A 15,228-nucleotide genomic window follows, 5' to 3' on the forward strand; every position below is an offset into this window, starting at 1 on the left:
TTTCAATTTTTCATTCAAATTCCAATTAAATTCATATATTTTTGACTTATTTTGATGGAAACAGAAATATTTATAAACAAATTGATTGAAACTAGTCATATTTCATCTTATTTATTCAAACAATATCCTAAAACTAACTAACGACATATATATTTTTTCCAAAAACTTATTCAAAATTATCAGATTAAATTCGCTCCAAATCTGATATTTATATAACAACTTATTTTACATGCATTTAAACTTTGAGTCATTTCATTTCAAATCAGACAGGCAGGTATGAAAAGTGTTGTATGATCATCACCGAGTGTTTTGAAAAAAATACAGTAGTTACAACTAAGGGACATATGAAATATCCCAAATGGATTTTGCAAGATTTTTTTTTTTCCTTCAACTACAGTCTACGAAAATTCTGCACAAAATCGGCCATTTTGGAAAAAACCAGCGAAACACTCGATTTGAAATGAACACTCTATTTCAAAAGTATTTAACCTATTTGAATAATTCTTTTTTCTGAAAACAAATAAGGACCCATATATCATCTACACATTGTTTTTGAAAATTTAGTTAGGTTTTTTGCTAAAGAAAAAAATATACATTTTTGTGGCGAAAAAACTGCATTGTTACTGATTTTTTGATTTTTTTTTTCCTCCAATGAAAAAAAAGTTTTTTTTTATTAAACGGAGAAGGCAGTCTAAAGTCCTCATATGATAGTTTCATAAAATATTTTATTGTAATCCTTAGATGCATACAGCCTTGGAAATAAAATTTGATGTTTGGAAAATTTTCAAAAATTTACGATTTTTGAAGTGAGAATACTCAAAAACCCGTTTTTTTTAAATCTAAAAATTGGCTCATTTGAACCCCTTTTAATGCTTACCAAGTGGATATACACCGCGTCCCGTGTTTTTCTCAGAAAATGTTGTATGATTTTTTGAAAGTGAAGTTATTGCCCATGGCATACAGCATGTAAAATGAAAATGTCTTATAAATTCATTCACTGAAATTCTGATTATATTAATGCATAATTGCTAAAGTAACAGTGTACCTTATCAGCAACAACTAAACTCTTACTGATTTTTAATAATATACGTGTAACAAATCACTTTTGATGACCAAATCAATTCGTCTTTTTGTATGACTGCGTGAAAGAATAGAAGAGCCTTTGGTGACCATCTGACTTCGTTATATAAATATATTTTTCTGTTGATCAGGGTCTAATTGTTATAAAAGCTGAACTCCCATACTTCCTTATTTATTTCACTCAAATTTTTGTATTTTTAACCGAATTCAGGCCACTCAAGCATTAAACTAAGTTCTGAAGACTATAGGGATCCTTCACTTATTTTGTTAGAAATGGGATCCCCGACTATAAAAGCTACCTTTGGGATTTGTTTGGTTACCTCTTACAACCATCTTCAATTGATTACTTCCCTCGTGTAATAGGTGGGTTTTTTAAATTCTCAAACTGTAGGTGAGTTTTGCGTTTTGAATTTAGTATACCTTTTGTATAGAAGTAATCATACGAAGTAGGGTCTCAAAATTCTGGGACAACAGTCACCAATGACAACCAAAGCACGCAATTAAAATAAATCATTTTAAATGAGTTGTACTGCTCTTAACTTTGAGCTTGGCTGGTTTTCCCTGTCACGTAATTAAGTTGCACGTTGTAATTGAAAGAGAACAAATTTGATTCGTTGCGGCATATGTAAGTAACGGTGAATGCATCGCTTTGGAGACAAAATAAACTACTATTGAAACAATATAAAACAATTTAAAAAAAAAACAGAACTGACTTCAATAATTGCTCTAAAAAGTGAAAAACAATTTTATACTTTGAATACCATCGATAATACTCTTTAACGTAATTTTTGAAGTTGGCGCAAAAACAAAAAGTAAAATCATGTGTAACCATAGTTTTTAAGAAAATCCCCCTAAGGTAACGAAGCATTTATAACGTTACTCAAATACGTTGTTATCAATGCATAATGTACACAAAGTGTTTTGTAGAAACTGGGTCCGATTAAATTTATAGTTGTAGCTGTGTTATGGCAACTAATGATTTTAGCTATAGTTTTTGCGCCAGCTTCAAAAATTACGTTTAAAAGTATTATTGATGGTGTTCAAAGAATAAAATTATTTTTCGCTTTGTAGAGCAATTTTGAAGTCGGTTCTTTTTTTTTTTTTCCAAAATTATATTATTTCATTCTTTTTAGTGTAAATGCATTTCAGAAATAGTACAAAGTTAGCGTCACGAAACTTCCGTATTTTTTCATTATTATGCTCCATACTAGAAAAAAAAACTATAAACACGCCTTAAACTTTAAGCGATTGGCACTAAAAATTTGTCCTTGTTCCTCTCTGGGATTCAGTTGAATGCTAATTTAATTATAACCATCTAATTATTGAATTCCCAAACTAATTTATTTTTCAGAACATGCAAGTTACTCGTGATAAAGATCCTAATGTGTCTCTTTACATAGCCATGATATCGATTATCGGCATAGATGAGAATAAAAATCTTACGAGAGCATATTGATAGTGAATACATTTCATGCTTGCTTCAGAGAAGCCTTTATTCAAAATTTCATTGTGATTACTATTAATATTATTGTTGTAAGGTAAAAAATTTTTTGTAACAATGGGTTTTATATTTCATCATTTAATGTGGAAATTACATGAAATTTACTGTTTTTTACCTATAACGTTTTTTTTCGAACAAATATCGTCAAAGTAATGGGACCTAAGTTGAATCATCCCCTATCCATTAAACAAAGAATCATCAAAATCGGTTCACTAGGTGAGAGAGAGTGAGTAAAAACACAAAAAAAAAAAAAAAAAAAAAAAAAAAAAAAAAAAACATGTGACCCACTTCCCCCAATTAACTCTAATTTGAATTCTGAAACTTAGAATTCAAATTATGTTTTTCGCAATCACGAGTTGCGACAAGACCCTACTGATTAGAGTTATTGTTTCTAGAAATGGCTGCCCCCCCCCCCAAGCATGTCCCTCCTCCTGGGTGGTTACGTGTGTATAGTTGTGTGTGTGTGTAGGCTTACGTGTGTGCACGTAGGCGTGTGTATGTGTGTAAAGGCGCGCGCGCGTAGGGCGAGTGTGTATGAGCATGATTGTGTAGGACATGGACGCCACCACCCAGCAGAAATGGATTCCGGGGACAGTGCTCCGGACTAGAGGAGCCGCGCCGGTGGACGGTGGTGCTGCAGAGGCCCCTGGTCCAAACTGAAAAAGGAACCACAACATCAAGGACTGTCAAGTGAGAACAATAAGCAATCGCGATTGCTCAAAAAAAAATGGTATAAACTAATAACCGTCTCCTTTTTGAAGTCAGTTAAAAAATGAAGGATTTTAGCTGTTACTGATTCAATTATTATAGCTACTAGGCATTAATATAATCAGAATTTCAGTGAATAAAATTATTCGGCATTTTCATTTTACATGCATGCCATGGTCACTTTCAAAAAAAATAAAACATTTTCTGAGAAAAAAAAGACACGGGATGCGATGTATATCCCCTTGTTAGGCATTAAAATGGGTTCAAATGAGCCAGTTTTTAGAATTGAAAAAAAAATGGGTTTTTTGAGTAATCTTACTTCAAAAATCGTTAATTTTTGAAAATTTTCTAATTTTATTTCCAAAGCAATATGCATCTAAGGATCTTATTAAAATACTCTATGAAACTATCATATAAGAGCTTCAGACTGCCATCTCCGTTTAGTAAAAAAAAAACTTTTTTTCATGGAGGAAAAAAAATCATAGAATCAGTACAAATGCAGTTTTTTCACCACAAAAATATTTTTTTTCTTTAATAAAAAACCTAACTAAATTTTCAAAAACAATGTCTAGATGATATATGGTCTTTATTTGTTTTTATAAAAAAGAATTATTCAAGTAGGTTAAATACTTTTGAAATAGTGTCCATTTCAAATCGAGTGTTTTGCTGGTTTTTTCCAAAATGGCCGATTTTGTGCAACATTTTAGTAGGCTGCGACCGAAGAAATTTTTTTTTCTTGCAAAATCCTTTTGAGATATCTCATATGTCTCTTAGTTGTAACGACTGTATTTTTTTCAAAAAAATCGGTGATGGTCATGTGACAGGCAGGCCCTGCCTGATCTGAAATAGAACGGCTCTTTATCAAAAAAAAAAAAATCTGTTTAAATGTGAGACATAAGTAAAATAACTGGAAAGAGTAATATTTAACCAATGCAGACCTTTGCTCCTTATCATGTTTTGCCAAATGGCAAGTCCCTAAAAGTTGCTCCAACTCTCGAATTCTGTATTTGGAATCTTCTACTTCTCTTTCTTTATCGCATAGCTTTGCTTGTAAGACTTCACACTGCAAAACAAAGAGAAATTACAGTGGCAAGTAAATATCATAAAAAGCTTATGGTTGATTTTTTTTTAAATAATACTAGCTGCCTCGCCCGGCTTCGCGCGATCTATCTCGAAAATAAAAGTTATGTCAAGTGACGAATGTTCAACAATCAAGCTTCAATTAGAGAAAAAAATACTGTAAAAATTCCCTTCAAAATAATCATTCTTAAAAAAAGAAAACTGCAAATCGAAAATTCCCGAATAAATTAAACGCAACACCTAACATTCAAAAGAAAAAAGATAAATCGCAAAATAATAATCAAAAGGGGAAATTTTTGCCTCAAAACAAAAACAAAATTTTATTTAGTCACAGCTGAGAAAAAAAGAAGCAACGTTCTGAACGCTGATTTAAAATGAGATGGCGTAGCGCGATCAATAATTTTTGGATATGAAAATAGAGTTCCATCAGACTTAATAATGCTTTTAAATTTTTTCCCGATGATTTTGCAGCTTTTTTTTTTTTTTTTAATTCGAAGGAAGTGAATGAACTTTATGGGTTGTTTTCGCGGGCTTTTAAATGGCGTTAAAATCGAACTGATCGGATAATTATTTCGGGTAGAAAGAGTCATTTAATGCCATTTTCGGGTCCTCAAATTAAAATTTGAACGGTTCGGTTCTTTTTTGGCGTTTGAAACCCCCCCCTCCCTACGTTCCTGCTCGGATGCCCAAGTACCTCCCTGTCAAATTTGGTCGAGATCCGACGTGAACTGTGGATTTGTATAAGGAACATACACACACACTCACATATATATGCACACATATTCTTTGTTTTATTTAATTATAGATAGCAAGAGCGTTAAATCCACGTTAAAGAATTCAAAAAACAGTTTTAGTTAACATTAAGTTGTCATAACAATATATTTTTTTTTTTTTTTTTCAGTTTACACTTTCTTTATATTTATGTGATTGAAGATTCATGTTGGTTTATCGTTTCGTTGTCAACACAATTAAGTTTTCAGTTTCACAATTTTTTCTTCCATATTTATGCGTTTAAAGAGCTGTATTCTTTTAAGGATTTGTTGTCTGCACAAATACGTTTTCAGTCATTCTTTTTTTAATAGTTACATGTTAAAAACATAATATTGGCTTAGCATTAAATTGTTAATACAATTAATTTTCAGTTAATAATTACGTACATTTTTACGTTCAATCTTCTGTTTTGGTACACAATCTCTGAAGAAAAGTGCGCTTAAAATAAACGTACTCAATTTCCTCAAAAATATAAAAATCGACACAAAATATTATAATTTGCAAAGCATTTAAATATGCGTATGAAATATATCAAACTCAAATATATCTATCATTTGAGTAATCCTCCAAATCGATTCTCTGCTACCGATTAAGGTTGTCAGTAAATAATTATTCGAAATGTTCAATACTTCTTGATTGATATGATTGAGGTGTCACGGGGGTTTTGATTGAGGTTTGCACAGCAACAAGATTTCTAAAATGAGAATCCGTTTTCATACTTGCTACGATTGCCGAAACAAAATAAAAGTGACAATTTTGCAATTGAAATATAAATACTAGTCAAAAATTGAGATTTTTAATAATAACCCCAATGTCGATATAAATATTCATCAAAATCTTTGTTGAACCTCTTTTCTAAAACGGAAAGAATCTATTTTTTACAATTCTAAATACTTTGCAATCAGTATGTATATCTGTAAAATAACAATTCTCTAGTGTCGTATTATGTTTTATTGTATTATTGTAAAGCTTTTATGCATTGTTTTCAACTTTATTACATTTATTGATGTTAGATTACCAGAATTTGTCAAAATTGTGACTGATAATAATATGTTTTATATATTGAAATAAAGTTAAACAGAGACCACTTGCTCAGATTTATCTGAGCATTTAAAATCGATAAACCGAGAAATTGGTAGGTGTGGGTGGTCTCTGAGAGTGTCAAGTGTCAAATCAGCCTGTACATTTAGTAATTTACAATATATTCAGAGACGTTGAAAACAAACATTAGACAAGTATTTTTCCAAATATAATTTTGACTAATTGAATTGCAACCAAATCGTATCCAAGTTTTCTTCCGGAAACCCATATAATGAAAATTCAGAACATTAAAAATGGAAAATACTTACCCTGGCAATGAGTTGCCATATTGTTCGGCCCGGTACCTATTGAAAAGATCAATACAATTATGAAACAAATCGCATTAAATATACTATTTACAAAATTTTCTTTTTAACAATAAGAGTTCAAAACATCTAATATATATTTTAGAGCATATATATCTCATGCAATGGCGCAGCGAACGGGGCATTTGGTGAAAAAAACACCCCCCAAAAGCATTGGTTTTAACATAAATGCGTATTCTGACATAATACTTAAAATATATAAAAGGACTGTCTTGATCAAGAAACTCCCTCAAGAAGGTATTTTTGATCAAAAAACCAGCCCTAGAAGATAATTTTGATTATCAAACCAGCCCTAGAAAATAATTTTGATTAAAAAAAACCCTCCAGAAAGTATTTTTGATCGAAAAACCCCCTCCAGAAGTTATTTTTGATCAAAAAAGCACCTCCAGAAGGTTTTTTTGGCTGCACTTGTGATCTAAAGTACATGTGCCTGTTTTTCTTTTCATTGCAGAGTAGAACTTTTATCATTCTACCTCTACAATAAACTAAACATGTGATACTTCCTTTTTGCACAAAAGGGAAATAATAAATTCGTTTGATTAGGTGATTCAGCTTTCATTTGTAAAATAATTCTAAAAAGTTAACTTTTGCACTATACAAAATTTGCTAAAAAAAAATAGTAGAATATTAGATTACTCTTCTGTGTAGTCTTGAAACTTTGCTTCATATAAACAAACCAGCAATTAAACTTCTCTTACACAAGTTCTAAATGGCGACTAAAACGAAAGAATACGAATGCAATTCGAAGATATGTAACTGAAAGGAAAAAAGAAGAAAATTGTGCTCGAAAGTAAAAGCTCGAAACAGTGTGACTGTTTTGAAAAATTTATAACAGGAAAACGGTTAATGATGGGAAAAAAAATTCCTGCAGAAAATTCATATAGCGGGCTGTATTTTTTTTTTTTTTTTTTTATTCGCAGAGTTGCAAATTTTAGTTCAAAAATTTTCCAAAAGATGGCTCTGCTTATAGTAAGTCAATCAAGGAAAGATAGAAAATTACATCATACTTTTTCGAAAAAAATGTTAATGATCAAAATTACATAACAATATTTTCAAAATGCCTACGGTAGGCTACAACCACATGTCGCAAACGGAGAAAAAAATCGGTGAATTTCAATTCTTCCTTTTTGATTTACGGGCTTACTAGCTGAAGCGCCATCTGTTGAAAAAATTTTGAACTAAAATTTGGAACTCATGGGAGGAAAATGTATGGCCCGTCACATGAATTTTCTGCAAGAATTTATCTTTTATCGTCAACCGTTTTCGTGTTATAAACTTTTGAAAACAGTCAGTCTATTTCAGGACACCCTGTATATGCTCTCACAACCATTATCTATGATACACTTACAGTCATAACATTCTGTTAGGACACTTCGGTTTTAATTTATAGTAAGAATAGTTTTTATATGCAAAATATTAAATCTTTTAATATTTACTTTATTTGCATTTTTCAATTCTTCAATCATTGCTTTGATTTCAGAAACATCATGACCTATAAAAGAAACGAGTTTCAGATAGCAACTACGCAATGAAAAAATAACAATTCAATTAGTTCGATGAAAAACTAGAGTTATGTTCAACATGGGATCCGGACCGAAGGTAACAATTCTAACGTATCATTTAGATGTTTTCATGTTATTTCTTTAGGAAGAAAACAGTTTAATAATAATTCTACTGCGTCTATTCTTGATGAGAAATATTGCTTAAAACGTTGTGAGAAAAACGCTAATAGTTTTGAATTTCAATACTAAAAATAGAATCGGTTTCTTTATGAAAATAAATCTTTTATACCTTCTTCATTGAGGATAAAAGGTTCTTTATTTAAACTTTGGTTGTTTTCTAACTGATTCATTTCACGCAACTGCGTTTAACACAACAACGAGAGTCCAAAAATAAAATAAATAAATTTAAAAAAATAAAACCGAATTTTAAACAGAATTAAAGAAAATAATTAAACGTTCATGAATACAGTTTTCAATTTTGCCAAAACGAAAAATATTGCATAATTCCCATATTTTACTACTTTAAAGAGTTTTGAAAGAATGTAGAGAGATTATTTTGAGTTTTTTTTAAATAACTTAGTTTTTAATGCTCCAAAAATGACATGATGCCGTCTCGCAAGCGCAAGAAGCATGGTGCAATTGTCGTTGTTGGTGACGTCATCGTCAGATCGCTACTCTATTATCGACGGGTTTGACACTTGAACTTGGAGTATTACACATTTGATTTTGAATACAAAAAATTTTATTGTATCGTATAGTATATAGTATACAACAAAGGCTTCACAATTATTTTCAAAAAAACAAATACAGTCAACTCTTGATAACTCGAAGTCCCAAGGGACCGGCAAAAAGTTTAAGTTATTGGTAGGTGGGGTTATGGGAAGTTTACACAACAGTCTCTAGAGTTAAGGAATCGATGAAAACTCCGCGATAAAGAAATATTCGAGTTATCGAGATTCGACTGTATGTAATTTTAAAAAATTACTGGTAACATATACATAAAATTATTCTCTTACTTTAATACGCATTCCGTATTTAAAAGTAATTTAAATTATTTACCTCTGAGTTCATCTTTGGCATGTATTCCACTATCCACCGAAGAATCTTGAGAGCTTCGGAGTAACGTGTCCACGCTGAAAGCTCTTTGTGCTTGAAGGTTTGTTTTCATCCTACACGGAGAAATGCGATAACGAAAATAGGTATTAATATGTGATTTATTTACTTTTTGCTTGAAAAGAAGAAAGAATTTTTCAATTTAATATTTTTATTGAAATCTGTGCCAGTACTAGTGAATCCAAAAACTCCCCAATCATCTTAAAAATATTTCAAGGTTACACTGTTCTTTTACACTTTAGTTATTATAGAGGCATGACGTACATTTTGGTCACATCATAGAAATATATTGCAAATTGGTTATAAAAAAGGAAGAAAAACAGCCGGAGGGGGATATAATAGAACACTTCATAAAGAAGAAATAAATTTACATTTAACGCCATGGTAACATTTCTTTTTTAACCTGTCAAAGAAGCGTAAAATGACTCTTCAACATTGAAATGTTAATAAAGTAAAACCTGTAAAGTTGACCACCTTTGTAAGTTGACCACCTACCTAAGTTGATGGCTTTTGTCAGGAACGGAATTAGTCCTATCTTATGTAATGAAGGAAAACCTCTGTAACTTGACCACCTCTCTATCTTGACCAGTAATATACACCAGCTTTGGTTTGGAGTATTGTAAAAAACTCGTTGTAAGTTGACCATAAAGCAAAAGCATTAGATTGTACTAAAAGTTTCATCAGTTATGCCTCAAATAAGTAACCAGACATTTTAGAAAAACCTATGAATATTTATGTTTCCATCGAAAAACATTGGGCTAATGTAAAGTCCCAGAAAATGCGCCAAACTTCAATAAGGAGTTATTTTGTTGAAAAGTAGATTACCAAGGTTACAAATGTACAAGGAAAAATCAAATGAAGAATTTGAGTCACTTTTGACTTGTTGTGATCTTTTAGGAATTGTTAATATCAAGTAAGTAGTTTTTCATAAGCAATGGGGCTATTTTTTTTTTTTTTTTTTTTTGAATCGATTTACAGAAATTTTAAATTTGTATGATACTTTACGTGTCATTCTGGTAAATAGTCTCTAAAAATATTTAAACAACATGTTTTCTTCTTGTTTTAAAGTAATGTTAGTGAGTTTAAAGTACTCCAATTAGTTAAAAAATGAATGCATGGGACAAGAAATGACAAAAAAAAAGTTTTCATTACTACCCTCTATAAGTTGACCACCTGTCTAAGTTGACCACCAAAGCACTGCACCGCAAGTGGTCAACTTACACAGGTTTCACTGTAATATAAGTTGTACAGCCTTGAACAAGTGACTCACTACAAGTCAAATAAACTACCGAACAATATACAGTAAGTTGGCTACTTGTCGGGCAGTACTTAAGTCTTCAATTTAGACTGGTGGTCAATTTATAGAGGTTGATATCAGGACTGCAATCAGGCTTTTGTTTCGAGGAGCGTTTTACCAAACATATTTCAAGTGAAATCTCTTATCAATTAAATTTGATTTCATCTGCGTATTCTATTGGTTTTTTGTGTACAAGGGTAATTTAAATAAAAGGAGGCTCTTACTGTTCAGCACAAAAGTATTTATATATCTTAAAAGGAGGCTGCTTAAAGAGCATTAACAGGAGCAAGTCTAAAAGAGGGCGTATCTATTAAATGAAGATATGAAATCCGATATGTACACTACATAAGTAAACCTTTTTGAAATATTCGGTATATTTTTAACGACTCAAAAGAATAGATGAGTGTACTCATATATGTGCATTTAAAATAATGCTTCTTGAACTCATTTTTTTTACAGTTAAAAGATATGTTAAATATAGAGATTGGTACTAGAGTTTGGTAAAGAATTGGGATGCTTTTTTTTTGCATTAGGTATTCAAAATTTGGAGGAAAACGGCGTATTGCTTTGTAAGAAAGAATTTTCGCAATAACGTAAATAAAAATAAATGCTGCAGATAAAGCACTGAGTTTGTACAATTCTTCAATAATAATAATAACTCATTTTTCAAGTGAAATTTCAAATAAATAAAAATGAAATAATAATAGGATTAATAATTTTTTTTTCAGCAAAAAAAGTAACACAAAAAGACTTTTTAGGAATAGTTTTGAAAATCTTCGGAGGGGGTTTGAATGAAAACTTTTGAACGAAAAATAGCATTTTCCTGTGTTCGGAAATTTTTTAAAAATGCTTTGGACAAGTGTCCAAAAAATGGCACCGCATTGCTAAGATTAGCTAAATATTATCACACAGCCATCTGAGGGATTATTTATAAAATTTGGCACGGGTTTTAAGAAATGTTCTTTTTATAATGAAAACATCTGCGCTCACCTTTTCTTAGCTTGTACTTCTAAAACTGATTTTGCTTCTGGGTATTCAACTAGTGCCTAAAAGACAAAATAATAATAATAATAATAATCAAGAATATAAGTAAATCGCACACTAAAATGTGCTTCATGTGAAAGCCTGTTTATATAACACAGAATATTACATATTCCATTCAAATTTACAGATTAGAAAAAAAACATCAAAAGTTGAACTTAATCGCATTAACTTCTAAGCAACACATATATCATTCGTTAAATAAGTGCATTTAGCAATTTATAAATTATATTTATTAACATTTCCCTCGTAATTACTGCTTTTAATATTTTCTTTAAGGTTTTTAAGCTAGAAGAAACTAAACGACATGTTTAATGCTGACGTGAATGCGTATTAACTCAACGTTTCAGCCTTAGAGTTCAATAATTGATGACCAATATCCTTCAAAAATAATCGATGTATTGTTTTGGAACTTGTTTGAACGCCAAAATATATTTTTCAATTCAAGCAAGAAATTGAAGTTCGTAAAATTAAATAGCGTGGAACAAAACACAAATCATTCTCGTTGTTTTGAACTAATTGAGTTGATATTTTAAGTTGGAGAAATGAAGAAAATTCTTGTTTAACATCTCGAACTTATGCATTAAAATTTCGTGAAAATACAGCGTACTATTAATAATTTATGAAAAGATAATGGAAAAATCTTTCGTACCAAAATTAATGCAGGCGCATTTACTTTTTTGTTTTATAATTTATGGTATCAGATTAACATGTGTATTTGCTATAATTTTATTCCTTGAGCTAGTAATACATGAAATGTAATGAATTGTTCCGAATTTCATCAATTCAAGTAGTTTTTATAAAACTGAAACTTTAATATTTTCTGTTTTTTTTCCTGGTAATACTGCTTGCACATTATTCCAATTAGGTCCAGCTGAATAACAGTTTATCAAGAGCTAGAGTCTGTTCAGTTCCCCTATTGTTAAGTCGGGTGAGTTCCTATCTTCAATGTCATGGATTAATTCAGATTCTCATATCTTCTATATTATTAAAATCTGTGCACGTCTGTATGTACATCTGTCTATAACACTATCTCCTGCGGTCTGCCACTGTCTTCCAGTCCTTTGGATACAGGATACCCATAAGAAGCTATTCCGCCCTGTGTTATCTCTCTAGACCAGCAATGGCACGGGCGTGCCACAATGCAAAGCACTGCAGTACTTCGGTGGCACTACATAAGTATTTATTAGGTTTTTTTAATCATTAAGTGTCACTTAAAAAACAATTTTATGATACTAATAAAGAAGCATCTCCCTTCTTCACGCTGTAGGAGAAACTGATTTTTCTTGGGTTCGGTTGAAAAGAGAGATCACAAAATAAATTGCAAATTACTGGGGGGTATCCCAAAATTTCTCAAACACTTACAAAAAAAATTGAAATTTTACCTGCCAAAATTACAAAAGCAACAAAAACATTTCCAAAATGCTAAACGTTTCATTTTTAGCAAATTTTTTACGAACTTTTGAGACAACATAATGTTTATCATTTCGATTTTTTTTTCTTGAAGATGCATATGTAATGCTGTAGTCTTTATGTAATCGACTGAATTTATGTAATGTTTTGTGAAATGAAACAGGATTCTCTTGAGATTTCATTTCTTCCAAGTCGACATAGTCGATTCCCTGAACCCCCCTCTTTGCAACTCTCATCAGTATACTGCAGTAGAACATTTGGGAGTGTGCTGTGCACTGTCATAAATGAAACGCTCAATTTTGACGATTTGGCAATCCTTGAGCACTATTTCGTTATTTTCGACGACCCTTTCGTCATCAAATCACGTGATATTTGACAAAACCAGAAATCTCAACTTTTTGACGAAATTATTTCGTCCCGATATCGTCATATTGCAGTGCATTCTGGGAGTTTTCATTTCAGTCTTGTACTTGCTCGTTAAATTATCCTAAAGGCTTCATAAAAAAAGGTTAGTATTTATTAAAATTTGTATGTGCAATGTGCGTTTTCTTTTATTTGTTGTTACATTTTTGTTTAGTGTTGTGTTTATAGTTGTGTTTAAAACACATTAAAATTGAAAACGAACCGTTCGATTAGGTTTAGAACTCTGTGTGTTTTTTGAACTAACGATGAGTCACCTCCACGTTAGGCTTAACTAGCATTGTTTTTTTATTTGCAAAAGGAAATGTTGGTTTATTGACATTAGTTTCCAAAAACGTACTTCCTTTATTTCGTTAAAAAAAAATGTCAAACATGACCACAGAATTTGTACAAATTTAAACTTACAAAAAAAAAAAAAAAAAAAAATCCACCGCAGCTAAACTAACGCAGATGATAAATACAGCGCTTTTATAAAAGGCATAGAACTTTGAAGCTTTTAATTTCAACGTTGAATATATTACATGGTTATGTGTTTTCATTCTTCTCCATGAATTTTACAAAAATAATTCTGTGTAACAAAGTGTGTTTTTTAGTTTAATAGTTGAAATTTTTTTCACTGAGCATTTTTATTTTCTTAAACAAATATGTACCCATCCCCCAATAAGTATTGATATTTTTTCTTCTTCCACTCTACATGTGATGTTTTATTCAATGTTATAATTTATACAGTTGCTCCCAAAAGTGTTCGTACACTTATCATTTACAAGGAAATATTGCTCTACCCATTAGTGAAAATTAATATTTTTTAATGGGTAAACAATATTACAAAACTACATGAAATATTTTAATAGCAAAATGAAATATGATTTTGAAGAAATTAATAATCAAAAAGTATCAAGAACTTTATAACACAAAAGTGTTCGTAGAAAATATTTTAAAATAATTGTTTAGCAATCTTTGAATAAAACCGATGAAACTCGAGGAATAAAAGCGCTTTATGCAATAAAAAATAAATGCAAACCGCTTATATCAGCTTTTGGATCGGAAATGATACCCTCTTTTTTTTATGCTCGTAGACAGGACTTATAAATGCTTACCCCATGTTGTTTATATAGTCTCTTTCCCTACGGCAGATGTTTCTACCAATAAGTGCTTATGTTCATTATTTGTGGACCCTTTTTTTTTACTTGCATAAAACATGAAGTAAAGTAAATATCGATTTAATACAAATCATTTTAAGTTAGAGAAGATATTAATTTCCGTAAAGAACTCTATCTTTGTGCTTGATATTTCAGCAGAATATTTTCAATATATTTTTCAATTTTTCCGCAAATTAAATAAATTAATGAAAATAGAGTTTTAAAGTTTAACCTCGATTTAAAAAAAATACATACATAGTAGCATGTTTTGAAAATAATAATGATAAGCATTTTTTGTTGTTTATTTCCACATTTAATACACTAAATTTATAAGTTTTTCTATGTCAATTTGTGTTACATGATTTGTGATAATTATGGGTTTTTCTATTATACATACAATTAAAGCAGCATTAATTTTATTGCCATATTTGCCGTTTCAAGGTATTGTCAACAAAAAATGAGAAATCCGGGTCTACATGAAACCAGACTAAGAAGCATTTTATAGATGAACTACCAATCAATCCAAATGTAAATTACAGTTGTGATTTATGCTGGATGCAAAGTAAAATATCTGAAATTTTAACCGAACAGCTATACTTTAATTGAAAAATTGGAAGGATAATGAAAAAAAAAAAACCATCGATATCGGTCAATTAGTTCTCAAGACACAAACAAGGAAAAGCACTATGTTATTGGGTTTCCCCTGTCTTTGGCAACTCTTCTCCCTTGGGGTGTTTTTTATTTACTGCGTGAAAAT

The 15,228-nt window shown here is 30.7% G+C and overlaps 1 protein-coding gene across 1 annotated transcript in view; it reads right to left on the minus strand.

Annotated features, from left to right (window-relative positions):
* The window catches only part of LOC129225269 (cyclic nucleotide-gated cation channel alpha-3-like), a 100,703-nt gene that overhangs the window by 1,605 nt on the left and 83,870 nt on the right, over nucleotides 1-15,228 (minus strand). Inside the window, exons 20-24 of the mRNA XM_054859853.1 lie at nucleotides 11,449-11,504; nucleotides 9,108-9,217; nucleotides 7,983-8,038; nucleotides 6,490-6,525; nucleotides 4,228-4,352 (exon numbers count right to left, since the gene is read on the minus strand). Of these exons, the coding sequence (XP_054715828.1) occupies nucleotides 4,228-4,352; nucleotides 6,490-6,525; nucleotides 7,983-8,038; nucleotides 9,108-9,217; nucleotides 11,449-11,504 (383 nt within the window). The remainder of the gene's footprint in view (nucleotides 1-4,227; nucleotides 4,353-6,489; nucleotides 6,526-7,982; nucleotides 8,039-9,107; nucleotides 9,218-11,448; nucleotides 11,505-15,228) is intronic.

The sequence above is a fragment of the Uloborus diversus genome, chromosome 6 (assembly GCF_026930045.1).
Source record: "Uloborus diversus isolate 005 chromosome 6, Udiv.v.3.1, whole genome shotgun sequence".
NCBI lineage: Eukaryota > Metazoa > Arthropoda > Arachnida > Araneae > Uloboridae > Uloborus > Uloborus diversus.